Below are 20636 nucleotides of genomic sequence, written 5' to 3'. Positions count from 1 at the left end.
AGAATTCATTATTTCTTAACCGTTTGTACGGATTATTCTGTCAATATCTTGTTCTGTTTTATTTTACCCGATTAAAATTGACACGCATACCTGTAGTAGTCACAAACAAGTACAAATACAATTAAGATATTAAATCGACAAGTTACGTGACTGTTGGTTCATGACACCCTATAAGCTGTGGCTTTCTGTAGCAAACTGCGGTCGGCACATGAAACCCTAGCAAGGCTTACTTGCCAATCTGGGGGAGTGAGAGTGATATTGGTTTCACGTCACTATAGCATCGCGATAAGGCTGGCATAGAATACTCAAGTTGGTGCGTCGTTCAGTGACAGAGCGCTGGTCTGTGAAATGGTATCAGTATCAGCTGGATTAAAACGTTTAATGGAAACCGTATACCTACGGACTTAATTAGATCCGGAAGGCTCTATCCTTCTTGCGTCATCCTTTCTCAAGAAAATGTGTATTTCAGGCAGTGCCCGATGAAGACACTAGCAATTAAGGAAATGGAAGGAGGAGGTATGGTACGTTATAGGTACCATTAAAGAAAAAATTAAATAAACACAAGATTTTACGAAAACTCTTAATTTAAAAAAAAATTAAATAGCGAGTGAAAATTTAATAAAGTTAGAACTAAGAAATTTTTAATTAATGGTGTCGGCAAAACTCAAAGCAAGGACGAGCACAAATCTATTGACCACATACTTAATACGTATTGATATTTAATAATACAAATTTGAAGAGCGTTCATTAACGCAGCTTTTTTTCTTCTTTATTACAATATGCGTATGCTGCACAACTGAACACAAATATCTACTATAATTAGGATTTAAAGCAAGACACAAAATACCGCTCTTTTGAGAACAGATTTGCCAAGGTTTATATGTTTAGGTTTTCATCGAGTGATTTATAGCATGCAATGATAATGTTACATATCTAAAACTTACTATTGTATAGTTATATAATCTATCGGTAGATTGCCTGCAAAAATTTGTAATTAGTACCCTATTCGTCAAATAAATTAAAGTACTTATGAATTCGGCTTGTTCGGATCAGAGGTCTTGTGAAATCACATGTGACGACGAACAGTTATGAACAGCGTATATTCACAGTCACGTTTCTCCATTTAAAGGACGACAAATACATCAATGATCAAAGATAAGGCTTGAGCTTGACCCGTCTTAGCTGCAATCCTCTTCACAGGATACAGTCGTCAGTCACACAACGGTTAGTCATCGACTCCGTCAATTGAAAGATAACAGATTTGGCTAGTCATGGTGCAGAAAGCGTATCCGGAGGGAAATATAGAATGGTTCGGTTCGACAGCAGTGGGTAAAAGCCAAAAGAAATGATTATTTATTCCGTGTAATTTTATAACTAAGGAATACAGATCTATTGGCGAATATGGGTCATTAACAATCTGCTACAATGGGCGCAAAGAGAATGCTTTCTAAGTCTAATTCGGCTTGCGACCGCGAGCTAAGCAAAGAGTTAAGTCGTCAGAATACTTATTATCAATAAAAAATGCACCTAGCAACAACGAAGATGTCGCATCTCAACGCACAGTACATTCCTAAATATACACGCTAATTTGACTTCTCTGGCGCTAATTTGTCTTCTTTGAAAAGCCCCACAAATCAAATCAAATTTCTACTTTATTGCTGATGTATCATACTTCCGCAAGATACGCAAGAACTTTAATAATTATATTTTTTTATACTTAACTGGAAATGCTATCAATAATACAGAGATTACTAACGTTCAACCTCTCTTGTAACATCACGCGTATTAACAGCTGATCTAAGTAAACAAACAAACGCACGAGTCTTTTGTTGCCATATCGTACAACGACCTCCAAACTCAAAGATTTTTTTTATGGAATATTCCTCAGTAAAAGAACTAAAGTTTTTCTTGTTTGCGACATACCCTCATATGTTTTCTTAATAAAAACCATCCTCATTAAAATCCATTGAAGCAAATAGTATATCTGTGAGAGAGTAGCCATTGTGAAATATAGTAGGTAGTAGCATCTTAAGTGGTTTGTCAAGAGGATATTGGCAATTGTGCAACTCTAAAGAACGGGACTATCCTTCTTGAAATATGTAATCATTCAAGCTGCTCTGCAACGAGCAACATGTACGGCAGTAACGCAAGTCATGAAGTTGATATTCCACTCTGCCTTTGTAATGGAATTGTTTCATAAGTGTCATGGTGCGTGAACTGAAGGGTACACCCTTTGTCCCAGGCTTGTCAGACCAAGCGTAACCTGACTTAGGCTTACGGAAGGTAGGTATGTTTCTGCCACTTAGCTATTAGTATTTATTTTTATTTTGGGTACTGTATTTAAACAGTTTCCAAGGCATTTTTTAATTTTGAGTAGCCATGTGTTTGCATAGATATTATTTAAGCTAGGTATGGTAACTGTGGTACCTAGCTAGGTATACCTAGCTATAGGCTAGTATTTTACACTGCGTATTGTACCTACCTAAGTAGCTGCAAAAACCAAAGTCTTGCCTACTACCTATAGGCTATATAGGTAGTAAACTACAGTTTACCTGTAATCCCATAATTGAGTACTACCCAATGCAAAATATAGGTTAGGTGCATGATACCTGGTTAATGTTGTAATTTTTATGACTGGTATTCATTAATTAACCTAACCTTTTACACACAGAAAAGTCTAGCAATAATGGGCAACCATAGTGGGATTTTGTTTGGGAGAATGAAAACTGCCTACATATCAAAACAGGATCGCACTCCAACCTAGCCTAACATTACCTAACCTACCCTATGGTTCTGGATCCTACCTGACTTGAGTTGCCTGGAGCTCCCAACCTGCTGTTAACCTTAGAGTGAAATACAGGGATGTGTCATAACATACTATTTGAGGGTATTAGGTCCTAGCTGACTGTGGAGAGAAACAGATTCTGCCTTTTACACACTGAGGTTTCCTACTGTAGTCCCATTATTGTTAGACTTTGAGGTATGTAATTGGTCAACCAAATATTTAGGCTATCACAAAAATGCAAGTTAAATTCATCAAAATTACAAATCCTGCTGGAGAACCGTATTTCATCTTTACAATCAATCACTTCATAAGTAGTTGTATTTTTCAAAACCTCACATGGAATTGTAATGTTCTTTCCTTGTTAAAAAAAAAAAAAAAAATCTGAAAAATAGTACTAGCTAGTTTCACATTCAATAATATATCCACCAAGTAGGCTACTCAGTAATCATTTTCAGAGCCTGCATACATCATTTACTATAGTGATTTTTCCTGAATTTGCAGGGCAATTGAGAGTTCTGACAACAATTAAAACACTGTAACATTTATTTGCAAATTAATTCAAAACTAAAATTAAAAATTACTGATGATGCAGCAGGAAACATCTTACATGAAGCTGTGGCTGGAGCAGAAAACTTTGAACCCACGTAGAAGCAAAATAAATGCTGGTTTTTTAGTTTGGCAAATGATGTCACCATAAGTATGTACAGCTATCCTGTGACTACACATAACATTGGTGGAGTGTTGGAAAACAAAAATATTATGGCCAACAATATTTTGTTATATAAAACACAACAAAACAAATGAAACTATAAAAAACACAACAAAACAAATGAAACTATAAAAAACACAACAAAACAAATGAAACTACAAAAAACACAACAAAACAAATGAAACTATAATTGTTTTTACTAGGAATTTGCAATGATTTTGTTAGATAAAAAATATCTGGAAATATACTAAAATCAACTGATTATATTATTGTTGGCTGTATGTTATAGGTTTAAAAGTGACCAATGATACTTAATCTTTTGTGTTTTGGAGATATTCACCATCATTGTTGGAGGAAACCACTCATGTTTTTTACTTTATAACATTCCTCTCAAAAAGTTAAGTATATCTTAGTTTTACCAGACCACTAAGCTGATTAACAGCTCTCCTAGGGCTGGCCGAAGGATTAGATATTTTACGTGGTTAGGAACCAATTGGTCACCTAGCAACGGGACCTACAGCTTATTGTGGGATCCGAACCACACTTATTCGAGAAATGAATTTCTATCACCAGAAATAAATTCCTCTGATTCCGCGTTGGCCGAGCCGGGATTCGAACTTTGGACCACCGGATTGGCAGCTGAGCGTGAAAACCACTTGTCCAGCAAGGAACTAATTCCTCTCAAAAAATGTAAGGAATCATAGTGGGAAATTGGAGTTTTTCAAGTTGCAAAAAAATATTTACAAGTGACCCATAGGCTAGTCATCAACATCAGCTCAGTGACTGATGTTTGACTCCAAAAGGAAGGGAAGCAAAAGGAGACTTCTTTGGCACCACTGGTAGGGAATAAGCTTTCCTTTACTCATAAATATCCTTTACTACTATTGGTTTTTAGCAGGTAGTTATCCCTGGATTGCCCATCCTCCAGGGCTTAGGAGGACTCAATGGGGACTGACTTGAAGGAGATGGCTGGTCATCCCTTTGCCTCAACTAGCATGGGAAAGGGAGAGCAGATGGCTGAGTGTCCCATACATATTTTCATCAACCTGTTCTTTTTAGAGATTGTTGAGATCTTGAAAAACTCACCTATAGCCCTAATATGCTTGTTTGTTTGTTTGTATGGTGCTTTTATGTTGCATGGAACCAGTGGTTATTCAGCAACGGGACCAACAGCTTTACGTGACTTCCGAACCACGTCGAGAGTGAACTTCTATCACCAGAAACACACATCTCACTCTTCAATGGAATGGCTGAGAATCGAACCCGCAACCACCGAGGTGGGATGCCAACACCATACCAACCACACCTCTGAGGCCCTCTAGCCCCTAATATGGCTGCTTTATTTGGATAGAAAGTGGTTGTGAGAGTTCCTGGTTGATTCCAACACCCCCCCCCCCTTTTTTTTTCTCCCATACTGCAAATAGGACTGGACTTTGTCACATAAGTCTGGCTCATTGTTAAAAAGCTTCAGACACCAAAACTAAATATTTTAGGCTTGTTACAAAGGAAAAATTTCCTTTTACTTTCAACTTTAGTAATTTTTTAATATAAATTGCATTTTTTGTAGATATATAAGCATGATTAAGGGTACAACCAGGTGAAAGGGATGTTCTCCCGATCACTTGCTAAGACAAACACTTCAAATTTTCTCATTATCAAGCTTTAACAAACCAGCTTGCATCAAACATACCCTTATACTGTATGAAACAAAACCTCAGGTTTGAATATCTAGAAAAATTGCAGTTTGCTATATAAATTCTATATTTGTTATAGCTTTGGATGATGCATTAGCTATTCTGCCAAGAGTTAGGTTCCCCCTATTCCAAGATGATGAGGTTTTGCTGTATAAAAACATATGGAAGTGATTAATTGCTTTATCATGGTAAACTGACTGATATTTCAAAAAATCAGTTTTTTCAGCTGGAATTTACCAGTCAGTAGTATATGTAAAGGGAGCTAGATCAGAGAAACAGAATATTTTTGTAAACTACAACAGTTTAAAATGCATTTCCTCAAAGTAATTTCATTCATATGCTTTAATTGCTTTGGTGATTTGAAATGGTTTTTAATATAACTAGTCAACCTAGCTAATGAAAGAATTTTTTTTTATAATTACGTACTGATAATCATTTGGTTATTTTTTTTTCTTTTTTACAGAACATAGCAAATGAGTGCATTGAGAAATGAAAAGCCCTACTAGCATGGGGCAGTAAGATACTGCCTCTCTTGGTTGATGTCCATCATAATCTTCAGTAAATTGCTCGTTGTGATGTAATATCTTGAAAAAAGGTGGAAACTCAGTTGCTTCAAGATGACCAGCAGTGCCAGTGAGACTCTTCCGTTCACAGACATGGAGGAAAATGAGAGTGAACGCTCGGACTCTGAACTTCTTAATAGTTCAGGTTATCTTCCTGGTGAACCTTTGGTAGAATGCAATTCCAAAAAGCAAGGATGTTGCAGAAGAGTGCTGGAGTGTATAAAGATGATTACTGTGGAACCAATACTTCTGTTAGACATCGTAAGCTGGTCTTTACAGTCTTCACTCACCACTAATTTATTACTTGAAAAGGTAAAACATTTACAGTTATTTACTTTACATTGCATAGAAATTTGTAATGATAGTGTAAGTACTAGTATACGTATTTTCTTAGCAGAGGTGGTAAGGGATTAAATAGTTTTAAAATGCACCTGGAAGTAAATTCAAGGTACATAACACTCATTTTGGAATGAGGAAGTAGAAATAGTCATCCCACAACAAACCTATTTTACCTGAGCCTTGATGCCCAGTAGGTGAGGATTACCTTAGCAACAAATATTTAGTTAAATTAGTATTGTTATGTTAATCTTTGTGTTCCTGGAGGTTAAGAATTTCTTAAACCCCCATCTGATGAGCCCAAACAGGTAAATGGTACGTATAATCATCCAGGGTTTAACAAAGGGCTTCCCAAGTCTGTATTTCAGGCTATGAGATTGATGATGGAGAAAAGTGCCATAGAAGGATTGAGGTAAGTTTGGGGACTTTTGCAACAGGCTGTTGGCAGTCCCTAAGTTCTTGGGAGGTGGGAGGGGGCAGAGATCCACCATTCTTGACCCATGAAACAGATACTGTTAAGTAAATTCTTTTGTTCTTTCAAAAGACAAATTTCTTCCAGATCAAAGCTTCAGCTGGTCACCCGTTTTCTGGCACTAGTTGCTGTGTGGGTTCACAGGTTAGGCATCAGCTTATTTAGGTACACCTTGGACTAGCTGGTGATGGCAACCTCAACTTTGGATCTTCACAGACATCTTTGATACCTTTCCAATCTGTGCCAGTATCTGAGCTTAGTCATCAGGAGGAACTAATCCAGTTTATTGTTTGTTTATGTGGTGTTTTTATGTTGCATGGAACCAGTGGTTATTCAGCAACGGGACCAACGGCTTTACGCGCTCCATCCAAAACGGCTGTTTATTTAGGGTATATCAATATATCTACTGCTTTGATCTCCCAGTCCAAGTCTCCTAAGAAGATTTACCAAACCTCAGCGATAGAATCTAGAAAACGTGTTGTTATTTATTGATGCCTTAAAAGAGAGATGGGGCACTCCCATGTCAAATTAAACAGTCATGCAAGTTCCTGGCCTGTTCAGCATGATGTTGAATAACTTCACTATGGTGGCTTACTTGAGGAAAAAGAAGCCACCAAGTTGCTGTTTATGTATCATCTCCAGTTAAATTTTTTACTTGGGAAGATGAGAAAAATGTGATGCTAATCCCCAAGGTTGTCCAAGGAAAACAGTGCATAATCACTAACACCTTCAGCAGGCAGAACCAAGTCCTCCGCTCTAAGTTGTTCCTCCTCCTATAGGTGTGCAAGATACAAAGGATTGTAGAGTGTTTCTTCAGTTGATCTTTTTCTGTCCTATATTAGTGCACCTTGAAAATTCCACTTATATAACTGATCTAGTGTTGAAAAAGCAGCAAAGATTATTGGCAAGTGATAATGCCGGTGAATATATGAGGAATATTATAGTAAACATTGGACATTGGCTTATTCAAAGAATAGTAAAAGCTGTCAGTTTTTTTATGTTATAGAAAACACTAATCCCACTCTATGGCAGTGTAAGTACATTTATGTTATAGCTTATTTGGAAATCATTTGGGAAAGCTCCAGTGGCCAGCTGGAAACTTGAGTGCTTTTTCATTTCACTTATTTTAATAAGTTTTTCTAGTTCTTTATATTGTAAGATATTCTGGCTTTTTCAGATATTAATATTCTTTTTTTATCACTAATCTAAGATCTTTATTCCATTTTTCAGGTTTGTAATGAGCGCAACTACACTAGTGATATTTGTGCCAATCTAACTGCATATCAAGATATTCAAGCAGAAGTACAGCAACAAGTGACTCTCATAAATATGTATAAAGATTTAATAACAGTTGTGCCCAATGTTTTCTTTGTGTTGTTCATTGGAGCTTGGAGTGACAAGTATGGACGGAAAATCCCACTAACTCTCCCCTTGTGTGGAAGTTTCTTTTCAACTTTGATACTTTTGGTGAGTTCATTTTTTATTTATATAATTTATTTGCAGAGTTTATGTTAATCCCTGCTTATTTGCAGGGTTTATCTTTATGACCTTGAAATAGCTATGGTTAAAGAAGTTGTAAAACTTCACAGATGTCATGCTCTCCTTATGTCATGAATCAGCTGTTTAAAAGTTTTTATCACCAGTCTTCAGGGGCGAAGTCATTCTCTAAATATATGCTGCCATTGTAAACTCTCTGATGAGAGTACTTCATCATTACCAGTGCCATTAATTCTTGAAAATATTTTTCAGTAAAATAATAAAATTTTATTCATGCTGTATAGTACCTGGGAATAACAAGTGTACTCTGTTGTAAATGTGTTCATAGGAACAAATTAAAACTAACATTCAGTTGTCTCACAGTATATGGATATTAATTTTAAGTAATTCTCTTCGGGCAGTTGGGCTTTGAATAATAATAAGTACATAGTTGTGCAAAATGGTCATATCACAAGGATACTAAGCTCATGCATAATATCTGAATAATTTACAAAAGACTGCTCAATGTAAGTGAAATTTAGATCTCTGTATTGTAAGAGAATAGAAACATAAATTTCTGTTCACACCTTTTTATTCTATTACCAATCTGTACAGCAATTTGAAATATTTTTCTACATGCGCCATGATAAGGATCATGCTTAGTGTATAATTAAAAGTGTAGTATTTAATTGGGTGAAGGAAAATATTATTATAGAATATTTTTATTGTGAATTCATTTGTTTTGGTGTAAGGTCCATTAACCTATAAAAAGAAATGTAACTTAAGCCTGGCTTGTCAGAGATGATGTTTATTATAAAATAATGATGTTTTATCCCTCAGGCAAATGCATACTGGATGGATTTACCGGCAATATTCATTCTGTTTTCTACAATTCCACAAGTGTTTACCGGAGGAGGTATGACAATGATAATGGCTGCATTTGCATACATCACTGATATTACAAAGCCAAGATCAAGGACAACACGCATAGCACTGATGGACTTTTCTTTTGTGCTTGGGTTCCCACTTGGAATTTGGCTCAGTGACATTATATATTATGAGCTGGGATATTTTGGAATATATGGAATAAGTGCATCTCTCTTTTTCTTGACCATTATGTATTCGCTAATAAGAATTGAAGACACTCGTGGGCCCTTCTCAAAACTGAATCTTGAAAATGTGGAATTTACCCAGCGACCCAATAACATGTTAGGAGATTTGTTTGATACTCAAAATATGAAAGACTCTATAGCTGTGTGCTCAAAGCTTCGACCAAATAATGGGCGTGGTAAAATCCTTGCTCTTATGGTCTCTATGTTCTTAACTCTTTTTACCTTTGGTAAGTACAAAACTAAAACTGTGTCTTGTATAAATTTCATTATTATTTGTACTTATCTTCTTATTAATCTCTAAATATTGCTTAAATAGAAACTTTTTATTTTTCAAAATGACTATATATACTTGTCTTTATATGCATGTACAAATCTTTGGTGTTCCAGTGAAGCATACAGATATTCATTTGCATGTAACAGTTGTTCCAGTGAGGTATACAGATATTACTTTTCATGTAACAGTATCTTCGGGCAAAAGCTGATTCAGCCATTGAAGCTCAGTACAGTAAGGTAGTTGAGATGTGCATTTTGAGGAGGGGGAATCCAAGCCACTCACCCAACTGGCTGAACCCTCTCGCCAAAGAAATATGCCAGGCAGTCGGCATCTGTTAGGCCTCTCAGCCTACAGATCCATCTAAAGTCAAAGCAGCAGCAATGTCCCTTTCAGTCCTGTTCCTCCAGGCCAGGAAGGGGAGCTAAGGAAAGAGGTAGAGTGGGTTGTCGATAGAGAGGGCGCCACAGGCGGGGGACGGCCTACCAGGCCATTAGGCCAAATGGTAATACCTTGGAGCAGAGAAGTGGATAGTAGATGTCCTTTGGGTGGGGTATCTACTACCTTTCGACTTCCCTCTTCCCCCTCTCGGATTGTCCCTTCCTCAACCTGACTTATGCTCAAGATTATCCGAAGCTCTTAGCTCTCAGAAGAAGAATTACTGAAGATGTTGGACAAGGGGTTCTACAGTAGGATCTTCCTGGTTCCAAAGGCTACGGGTGATTAGAGACCAGTGATAGACCTTTCCACGCTGAACCTCTTTATCAGGAAGACGAGGTTCAGAATGGAGACCCCTCAGACAGTTTTGGCAGCAGTAAGACAGAATGACATCATGCTTTCGATAGACTTAAAGGACGCTTCCTCCCAGATGCTAATTGATCCTTCATCCAGGCGATTCCTTTGCTTCAGCCTTGGAGAACAAGTGTTCCCGGTCAAGGTCCTTTGCTTCGGTTTAATTACAGCCCCGCAGGTGATCACACGGGTCTTTACCCTGGTTTCGACGTGGGCCCATGCTCAGGGGATTCACCTGTTGAGATACCTCAATGATTGGCTGGTCTTAGCAAGTTCCAGGGAGAAGTTGGTTCATTGCAGGGACCATCTTCTCCAGTTTTGTTGGAGCCTAGGCATCTTCGTAAACCTTTAGAAGTCCAATCTGCTCCCCAGCGACAGGATTCTATACCTGGGTATGGTAATAGATACAGCAGCATCGAGGGCTTTTTCCATCGGACCAGAGATGGCAGAAGTTGAGGACGGTGGCTTGATCCTTCTTTGCTCAGGTCGAGCAACCAGCTCTCCAGTGGCAGATTCTCCTGGGTATCTCACCATCCCAAAAGAAGCTGGTCCCTCATGGGCATCTCCCCATTTGCTCTCTCCAGTGGAGACTGAAGGAGTTCTGGTCCCCAGGGGGGAAATTCCCCTCAGCAGCAGATACCTCTATCAAGAGAAGTAAGAAGAGACCTATGTTGTTGGTTGGATGACCAGAACCTTACAGTGGGTGTCCCTCTACACTCGCCCCCTCTGGATGTGCTCCTTTTCTCAGATGCTGCCACTAAAGGCTGGGTGCTCATCTCGAGAAGCTCCTAGTCTCAGGTATCTGGAATGCAGAGGACAAGCTGCTTCACATCAACGTTCTGGAGTTTAAAGCATCTTTCCTGGGTCTGAGAGAGTTCCAAGAAAGGGTGGAAGGTTACTCAGTCGTTCTGATGTCGGACAACACCACTGTGGTGGCTTATGTGAAGAGGGGGGAACCTGGTGTCTCACCAGCTCCATTTGTTGACAGTCAAGATGTACCAATGGGCAATCAAAACCCAGTGGAGCTCATGGCTAGATGCATTCCTGGCAGAAGTGTAGTGGCTGACAAACTAAGTCATCGGAGTCAAGTCCTGGGTACAGAGTGTCTCTGCATCAAGATATAGCAGAAAGGCTGTTCACCTGTGGGGAAGACCCATGTTAGACCTCTTTGCCACCCACTTCAACAGGAAGCAGGAGGTCTACTTCTTGGTGGTCCCCGATCCTTTTGCCTTGGCGGAGGATGTTCTTCAGCACCCTTGGGATAATCTTGAGGTGTACGCCTTCCCTCCGTTCTGCCTGATCTGTCAGCTCCTGAACAGAGTATTAATGTACATAATAGGAATCTCAGGATGAACTTAGTGGTTCCTCGGTGGCCCCAGGCAGAGTGGTTCCCAGACCGTCTGTCTCTTCTGTCAGCAGTTCCGAGAGAAATTCCTCTGTGGCACAACCTTCTTTGCCAACCTTAAGGAGAGGTACCACCAGTCGGTAGGGTGCCTATCTCTTCAGGGCTGGAGACTGTCAAGTATCTCCTCCGAGCAAGAGGCTTTTCTTGCAAGGCAGCGGATCAGATGTCTGGCTACTTCAGGTCTTCTTCAGCATTCTACTTGGGTAAGTGGGCCATCTACTGTGATTGGTGTCGTCGATGGGGTTCCTCTCCACTCAGAACTTCTGTTCAGCGAATAGCAGATTTTATGATCTTTCTCAGAAGCGAGAAAGGTCTATGTGTCTGCTGTCAAAGGCTACAGGGCTGCCTTGGGGCTGGTCCTGCGCCTGAAAGGCGTGGACATCTCTTCTTCCTGGGAGATCTCGATGTTGTTTAGGAGTTTCATGCAATCCAGTTCATCAAGAGAGCTCAAGCCTCCAACGTGGTATCATACTCTGGTCCTGAGTAGTCTGGCTCGAGCTCCATTCGAGCCACTGCATCGATCGTCAGACAGGGATTTCACTCTTAAGCTTCCTCGAAGAGAGTTGGAGAGCTTCATGGCCTGAGTTATGATGTTAAACACACCAAATCCTTTGGTACATAATGACAAATTTGCCTCGTTTTCAATTCCCTCCCTCTGCAGGAGTTATTTCTTTGTCCCATCACAGCTCTGCATTGCTATCTAAAAAGGACTCATCACCTAAGACCTAGGTGTCATAGACTTTTTTGTTAGCATGGGCCAAACCAAGAAAGAAGTGTCCAAAAATACCATTTCATTCTGGCTTCACGAGGTGATTAAACAGGCATACTCCTCACCTTCAAGTTCTGTCACAGATACTGTGCATGTGCAAGCACATGAAATCAAAAGATTGGGTTCCTTTCTGGCCTTTAAGAAGAACTGGTCTGTTCATAGGATTTTGAATGCTGCTTCCTGGCTTCAGAAAACCATATTCACTTCCTTTTATCTGAAGGACTTTGCCCACAGGTCCTTAGACACTTTCCTTGGGTCCGATGGTGGCTGATCAACAAGTTGTAGTTCATCCAGTGCCCCTGGAGGGACAGTTTGTATCTTACCTAAGATGATTGTGTGGAAGAGAGAATGAATGAGTTGCCTGGTCTCCTTTCTCTTTCTTACTTTCTTCTTCCTACAGGTGGGTTGGAGAATAGACATGTCATATGCTGGAACTGGCCCGATACAGGCAAGTGTGGCTGCCATAGGAGGGGTGACAAACCCCTTGTGGCCTTTATGGTTTTTTGCCTCGACAGATAGAATTCGCTTGGTCTTCCATGAATGGCAATGACTCTGGACATGTATCATTGTCTATTCTCTCACAGGCTCCGACCCCCTTTTTCAGAACTCGAACTTCTGGGAAGGCTGGTCATGTGGGCTGAACTCCCAGTCAGTTCAGGGTATTTGTACCTCCCTCCAAGTATAAGTCTATCCTATTGTTAAGACCGAAGATTTGTTCCGCATATGAATAAATGACAAATTTTTAATCAGTTTGTATTTTTCTTAGCTAACAAACTTGAGGTTTTAACATTGATTGCCCACCTCTAGCCACCCCTCTCACATCCTGGGATGGAAGAAAGAGTAATTGCGTCACAGGATGCTGACATGGTCACTGACCAGTTTTTACCTCATATACACATTGTTGCCAGATGCCACAGATTCCATGCATTGCAATCTCTGATTGTTTTGAAGCAGTTTCCAGCTGGCACTATTGTTAAGACCGAAGGTTTGTTAGCTATGAAAAATGCAAATTGATAAACAATTTGTAATTTTTCTTTGGCTGCTGCCAAGGAAACACATTGCTGCTCTGTAGTCACTACCATTTGCCCTTCAGTTCTTGAAGACTTTATTTTGGTAATATTCTTTCCTACTTTTTGCTAAATATGTTCTTGACTGAATCCAGTATGAGAGAGAGAGCTGGGTTTTCCTGAAAGTCTTGGGAATGGAGATATAGGGAAGGTTTTAGTCTCCCATGACTGTGATCCTCATCAATTTTGTGCTCTTTGCAGGTAATCCTGACTTTGCTCTCAGGACTACCTTTATAAGATGAGTACAGAATTTTTAAGAATTTTTAACTTAGTGTTGTTGTATGGTTAAACTATGTTTTATAACTAACACTCATAAAACTTATTTTATATTTTTTGTACATTCATCATGTAATTTTTTATGAATGATTTTCAATTTACAGTAATTATAAATACACTGTGGATCTTTTTTAAGTGTTACCTTGCTTTACAGGAACTACAAACATTGCCTACCTCTATGTGAAAAGGAAATTTGGTTGGGATTATAACCAATATGTACACCTAGGAATTGTGAAATGCTTCGCTGGAATATTAGGTAAGGTCCACTATTACCATATGTAAGAGATTTCCTTAGTAAAATTTGCAGTCACCTGCTAACCTTTTACTTTACACCAGCTGCAGTCAGCCAATCAAGGTATGAGTAATGGCTCATTTGAGATAAACTTCCATTCACTTACCTAATGAATCATTCTTATGGTAGTCTGTAAGGTGAATAGATGTCCTTCCATATAGTACATGGAATCATTTCATGCTGTTATAGTTTTACTCTGGCCTTTAAATCAGCTGGCAGCAGCCTGGATAAAGTGGAAAAAGATTGCTAGACTAAGTTAAATAAAAGTATCCCATGAATATACAGATAAAAAAAAATTTGTATACAAAACTCCTGTACTACTACTGTATGAAGCAGACTTGGGCAATCAGAAAATGAAGGAGATTTTGAAGGTATAATTATAAAATTCTCAAGTTCTTGGCCAGTATATGGTGGAAGATCATATGAGTAAGGAGCTTTCACATATTATGAAAGATTGATATGCTTTGGAGACATGATGAGAGGAGTTGAGAAAGTTAGTCAGCCAAGTACTAGTAGTTATGGGAAAAAAATAGGACAATGACCTGGAAGATTCTGAGTAAACAGGTTTCATATACAATAGAAAGATTGATATGCTTTGGACACATTATGAGAGTGGTTGAGAAAGTTAGTCAGACAAGTAGTAGTTATGGAAAAAAGTTGGATAAAGACCAAGAAGGCCCAGAAAGTCATAGAAAAGTGGTATAAATGAAGACTAAACCAGATGGGAATATAGGCAAAAAGAGCACAAGACAGATGAGGGTGGAGAGAAATGATTTCACATCTAGCAAAAAGGGAAAATCTGAAATAATAACTGTTGTAAAAAATCAGCTTTAAAAAGTAAAATTTATTATTTTTATATGAATCTTTACTCATAATATAGCCCACTTTGTGTCACAAATGAAATCTCAGATGCACCAGTTTCTTGAAGAAGAAGTTTCCAACATTTGGATATAGAAAATACTCCATGGGAATGGCCTTGTTCCACCTGCTATGGCAGTCCATAACTATCTCCAAGGGAGGAGGTAACTTATTAGGCATTGCCATATTTTTTGCAAAGGGATCCAATCTCAAAATAAACTTCTGCACCTACAAGAGAAATCTCTGAAACATTTCTTCTTTGGATGAACCAGTGTGGCCAGTGTCCAAATCTATTCCTGAAAAAGTTGCATTAATAGCTGCTGGTTTCAAGATGGATGTCTCTCAGTTAACCTTGAGACCTAGGCATTAGCATAGTAGAAGATGCTGGAGGTGCTGCTGAAGTTCCGTTAGTGATTGCATAAACCAGGTGTCCAGGTACCTGCAAAGCCCGATAGCATTTATGTGTACCTGAGCTACCACCAAATGTCCAGGTGAATATCTGAGGGGTGATGATTAGTCCAAAAAGGACCCTGAACTGGAACACTGCCTCCCAACATGAAACTAAGAAATCTCCAGGAAGTCATATTTCTTTGAAATCCTCCAATGTGAGGAAGTCTTGTAACCTGATGGGGCAACAAAGCAAAGCTGCTGTCTTCTCCATTTGTGAGGTCTGCTGATGACATTGGTTGTGGGCTGAAGCAGTTCTCAATCATTTTATTCTCATACATCAAGATCAGCCATACTTTCAAAGCCTGAAGCTTTTGGGTGAGAAGTTTGAGGGGTCATGGGGGATCTCCATCAAGGTCCTCACTTCCTATGGCTTCACACATACTTCATTTAGCCAAGATCTCCAGAATGTGTAGAGACAAGCCTCCTGATGCTAGAAAAGATTGTCAGGAAGGCTTATCCTCACCCTTCTGACTTTTGTGGGAAACTTGAAGGTGGTTCTCATCAGTGGTATGATATGCCCATCTTGCTGAAGTCATCAGGGATCTTTGCTCTTGTCAACATCTGGGGTAAGGTAAGTGGTGTGGGGCATTAGTTGTCTATTTCCTAGCCTCTGGACACTGAAGCTTGATGTCACTTCATTTATAATGCAAGCCATATAGCTTAACATTCGTAGACATTTTTCAAAACTTCCTTGTCAATACTGATGTTTCTGCTACATAGAGTAGTATAGGTTGTATGTACTTACCATAAATGCACTGTATCTAGCTCTCTCTACTAATTTGATATATTTATTGACCAGTAGTCTAGCAGTCTCTCTATTTCATGTACTATAGCACAACTGCTCTTCATGCTGCCCACTCTGCTCCTGCCTCAAAGTTCAGTATGTCCCTTACGTAACAGAAATGTTCTCCTTTGTCTAATACCAAACCATCTCCATTTCTCTACTTCCTGTGCTTCCCCATTTGCTCATGTAATCTATTTTGGGCATAGAAAATCTCCTTAATATGATTATATTTTGTAATCCTGAGCATATGCTGTGACACAATCTGTTATATTTGGTACACAGAACTAAGTTCACCCTTACACTTTTACCAAAGCAGCCACATGGCCACCTTCATCCATTCCAGTCACCATAAGTTTTGTTTTATATCCAGTAATTATTAATCCTAACTCATCTTTATTGCACTTTTCCTCATTTTAAATATTTCAGTAATATATTCTTTAGATTTTGCTATTAACACCAGGTCATTTGCATATAGCAGCTCCCATGGGCCTCCTTTTTTGCATTCCCTTGTAGCTTCCTCCATTACTATAAGAAACAGCAAAGAGTTCAGTACTGATCCTTGGTGAATGCCATTTATCTCAGATTTTTCTGATACACCTGCCTCTGCCTGCACTCTAAATCTAGTGCTACGGTTTGTAATATGACTAGCTTGATCAGTCTCTGGTACAGGAGTGTTACTACAGTAAATCATGCTACCTACCCTTTGAAAGGCAGCAAAAATCTTATAGCTCGCAAAGATGCGATCTACCTGGCAAAGAGTTAATACTAAATTCTTTTATTGCACTTTGTAGAACAACATGGAGATGAGGACCAAACAATCTGTATGAGCACACACAAGAATGCCACTGCTCTTCTTTTGTCTGTTAAATTAGATTTAAATTTCTGAGGTATTTGAGGTTCACAAACATGGGATAATTTTTTTTTTATTAATTAATCAGTTTAGAGGAGCTAAGAGGTACAGGAATAAAATGGGAAAGACAAATAACAGTCCTTCCAAAAACTACAAATTTTAAATGACAGTTGTCATTCATTTCATTGCAGGTACTGGAATTGTGCTACCATTGCTGAGCTACAAGTTGCAAGTGCATGACTCAATTCTAGGCATTATCGGTTGTTTTAGTTCAGTAGCATCTTCCATTGTAACAGGTTTTGCTCCAAATTCTTGGTATATGTATTTAAGTAAGTATGTATTTCATATTAATGTTTTGAAATTTAATATTTTTATTATAGCTTTTTTTTTTCAGAAGGGTTTTAGCCATTAATAATTTTTTTTATTTAAAAGTGAAGAGATATATTTTATTTTCATGAAGGGTAAACTGTAACTTACCAAAAAATAAATTTATGCAGTATGTGATTGTAGAATTTTCTCCAGCATTGTAAGATATACCATTGGCCACAAATATTTTGAGAATTATTTCCAGAAAGTTTTATTCACCAATAAAGCAATTGTTCCAATGATTTATACAAATGAAAATTTTCCATTTTGAATTTTAACACCAGCCACACAAAGAATATTATATAATATTGAAAATAGCAAGTGAAAATTTTCAGTTGAAAAAATGTATACCAGTAAAAACATTTTGAAATTACCACCTCATTAAGGCAATGAAAAAGTCAAATTACAGAGGCAAAAATTCATAGTGGTGTATTTTTATAAGCATTCACAGACATTTTTTCCTTTCGTTTATAGGTACTGTTGTTGGTGGGCTGTCAGGATTAGCAGCTTTAGTAAACCGGTCAATCTTAAGCAAAATTGTCCCAGATGAGGAAATTGGCAAAGTTTTTTCTATGACTGCAGCCTTTGAAACAGCAGTACCTCTTATGTCAAGCCCAGTATATACATTAGTGTACAACAACTCCATCACATCATTTCCAGGGGCAGTTTACTTGATGACTGCTTTGTTTTATGTGGGTCCATTTTGTACATATGTGTAAGTATAAGTTAACTGCTTCGGCACATATATTTTATTCTTTTATTGTTTCGCATAAAAGTTTTAATTTTACTTGATTGCAATACTGTAGCTATTCATTTCAAACAAACTATTGCTTGAGATAGCCTGACAGTACACATAAAGGCTGTTGGCTAATTATCATTGTTTATTGTAGGAAGGACATCCCCCTGCACTAGGGATAACATCCATATGGCTCTTACCTACTCTCATCAGTACAAATTATTCAATCTAACATCCATGTCACTTAACTACTCTCATCATTACAAATTATTCTGTTAAATTGAGGATGTTGGCTTGTCTGACCCACAGTATGTCAGGTCTCTTTTGATAGACTATAGTAGAGGGGTTACACTGATGCCATTGCTTCTCCACTTACAAAAACAATTTTAGTTTTAGGGTGACAACTTACAAAAAGAATTTTAATAATTTTGTGAAATTTCATTGAGGGGGGCCCTGTTTGTTCCCTGACTTCCAATATTGTTTAAATCAGGTTGGCACTTTAAAAGTAGGCTGTCTGTTACAGGACATTACTACTACTGAATGATCATATATTCTTTCTTTGGTATACAAATGTTGAATGTACTGTACCACAGTTCTTTGAGAGTTATAGAACTTTTCTCAATCCTATGTTCTTAACTTCATGTGTGTAACTTCAGCTATTACTGTAGTACTTATATATTTCCATGGCCCCGATTAGATGATGCCATAGTTTACTGAATGGGCTTGTAAGAAAAGATTTGTTCACCAATGTAGAGGCTGTTGTACAGACTTAGATGTATAATGCATGAAGATCTTGGCTGAAGCCTCAGTGGCATTCATTTGACAGCTGATATTCCTGGGAAAACAGATAGCTGCATACATGCTCAAGTTAACCAATTGACAGTTGTTGAGAGTAATGATAGTGCAGTTGAGAATAATAAAAATTAACATTATTAGTGTACAATTAAACTTTCATAATATTATTGATGTAGAATTAAACTCATACATTTTGGAATAAAAAAAAAGTTAGAAAACCTCAAAGGGGTAACACTCAATTTTAGCACTCTCTTTCAGAATATAAACCCGGAGAGCTAAAGTTCATTACCTATCATTTGTCTTAGTTTAATAGAACATTCCATGTTTTATTATTTCAGATGGCTTTTCATCACAAGACGTCTGTCTGTATTCGAACACCACCTAATTGAAGAAAATATTCCAGACATAGAAGATTAGCTGAATAGCCAAAAATCATCTCGGGGACAATCTTTTTTACAGATTTTCAAAAAGTAGCAGCACTACTGGTAAAAGGAAATTTAGTTTAATTGGAAATTTAGTTTAATTGGAAATTTGCATATTTTCTTCAGTGTAATTGTCACTCCAAGTTATTTTCCTTGTATTAAAATATGTATGTATATCAGGCAATATTCCTTTCAATTTCCAGTCTGATAATTATTGATGCCAAAGTATTGAATATAGTAAGTAACTTTATTCTATAGTATGAAAAACTGTACAGTAAATTTTTTTTCTTTTAAAAATGAGAATCAAAGAATTAATTTATTTAAATATTATTATCTCAGCTTATGTAATAAGAAATGGAGATAATATTAAATATCAGTTATCAAGCGACAAAGTTGCTTTTAAATTTGTATTTAATTCAAAAACAATCGTTCTTCCATTACTTTGTAATGTCAAACAGCATTTCTCGCGGAAGAGAAAAATTCCTTTTGAGTCCTTTTTTATATTACAGTACGTATTAGGCATGAAGTATTATCTTGTATTATGTCAGGTCTTTCTTATTATAATTTTTGTGTGTTGTGTGTTCACAATTACAATCAGTAAAATTTACATCTTCTTTTCCTGCAAGAAGTGTATAATTCTTAGTGAGAGTATAAAGTCAAATGGATGGATTTTTATAGCCCTTTCACAACTGCAAAGAGGTTGTATTCTTCCAGAATTGAGAATCAAGAACAGACCTCACTAAAACATATCCCAGGCTTTTTTCAACAATGGGAAGTGGGATAATTTTAAAACCCTTTATAGTTATTCATATGTAAATAAACTGTATTTAGCAGTATTCATATGTAAATAAACTGTATTTAGCAGTATTCATATGTAAATAAATTTATATTTAGTATAAAGAATAGAATGTTATGATTTACATATACGTACATGTATTTTAATATCTAGACATAGCTTCTCTTGCAAGAGAAACAATTTTTATATTTCAGGGAAAAACGGAATCCTTTGTATATCTAAAGTTAGGAATAAAATCTTGAAACTTGAAATTTATTTTTATTAGTAACCAAAAGTTTGTTTATTTTATTGGTAGGAAAAAGAAAAACTTACTAATTCCTTTGTATCACACAAAACCCATTATTCATGGTTTTGAATATCCAGAGGCATCTGCCCCTTTTAAATGGTAACCATCCTGTAGCACTGCAGTAACAGGCTCATTCTTTTGTTCAACTTGACTGTGCTAATACTTGTGGCAGATATTATTAAGTCCAGCTAAAGACCATGGAACTACGTATATATGTACTTGTTTCATTATTTTTTCTTTGCTGATGGTCAATGTGTTAACTGTATTTCTTTGG

The 20636-nt window shown here is 37.5% G+C and overlaps 1 protein-coding gene across 4 annotated transcripts; it reads left to right on the top strand.

Annotated features, from left to right (window-relative positions):
- The first annotated feature begins 2003 nt into the window (after positions 1–2003).
- LOC135207480 (probable peptidoglycan muropeptide transporter SLC46) lies at positions 2004–20327 on the top strand. 4 transcript variants are annotated; one of them, XM_064239239.1, is made up of 9 exons: positions 2004–2283; positions 4068–4184; positions 5652–6063; positions 7790–8026; positions 8876–9374; positions 13882–13983; positions 17153–17290; positions 17802–18042; positions 19197–20327. In XM_064239239.1, exons 3-9 carry the CDS (start codon positions 5806–5808, stop codon positions 19273–19275), a joined length of 1554 nt encoding a protein of 517 aa, XP_064095309.1. In that variant the 5' UTR covers positions 2004–2283; positions 4068–4184; positions 5652–5805; the 3' UTR covers positions 19276–20327. The 4 variants fall into 4 exon arrangements, with proteins under 4 accessions (XP_064095309.1, XP_064095310.1, XP_064095307.1 ...); XM_064239240.1 differs by having other exon boundaries at positions 2004–2287; XM_064239237.1 differs by lacking the exon at positions 4068–4184.
- The last annotated feature ends 309 nt before the right edge of the window (positions 20328–20636 follow it).

This window comes from Macrobrachium nipponense, chromosome 32 (genome assembly GCF_015104395.2).
Source record: "Macrobrachium nipponense isolate FS-2020 chromosome 32, ASM1510439v2, whole genome shotgun sequence".
Taxonomy (NCBI): Eukaryota; Metazoa; Arthropoda; class Malacostraca; order Decapoda; family Palaemonidae; genus Macrobrachium; species Macrobrachium nipponense.
Note: the sequence above shows the minus strand (reverse complement) of the source record. Positions and strands in the feature narration are given on the sequence as shown.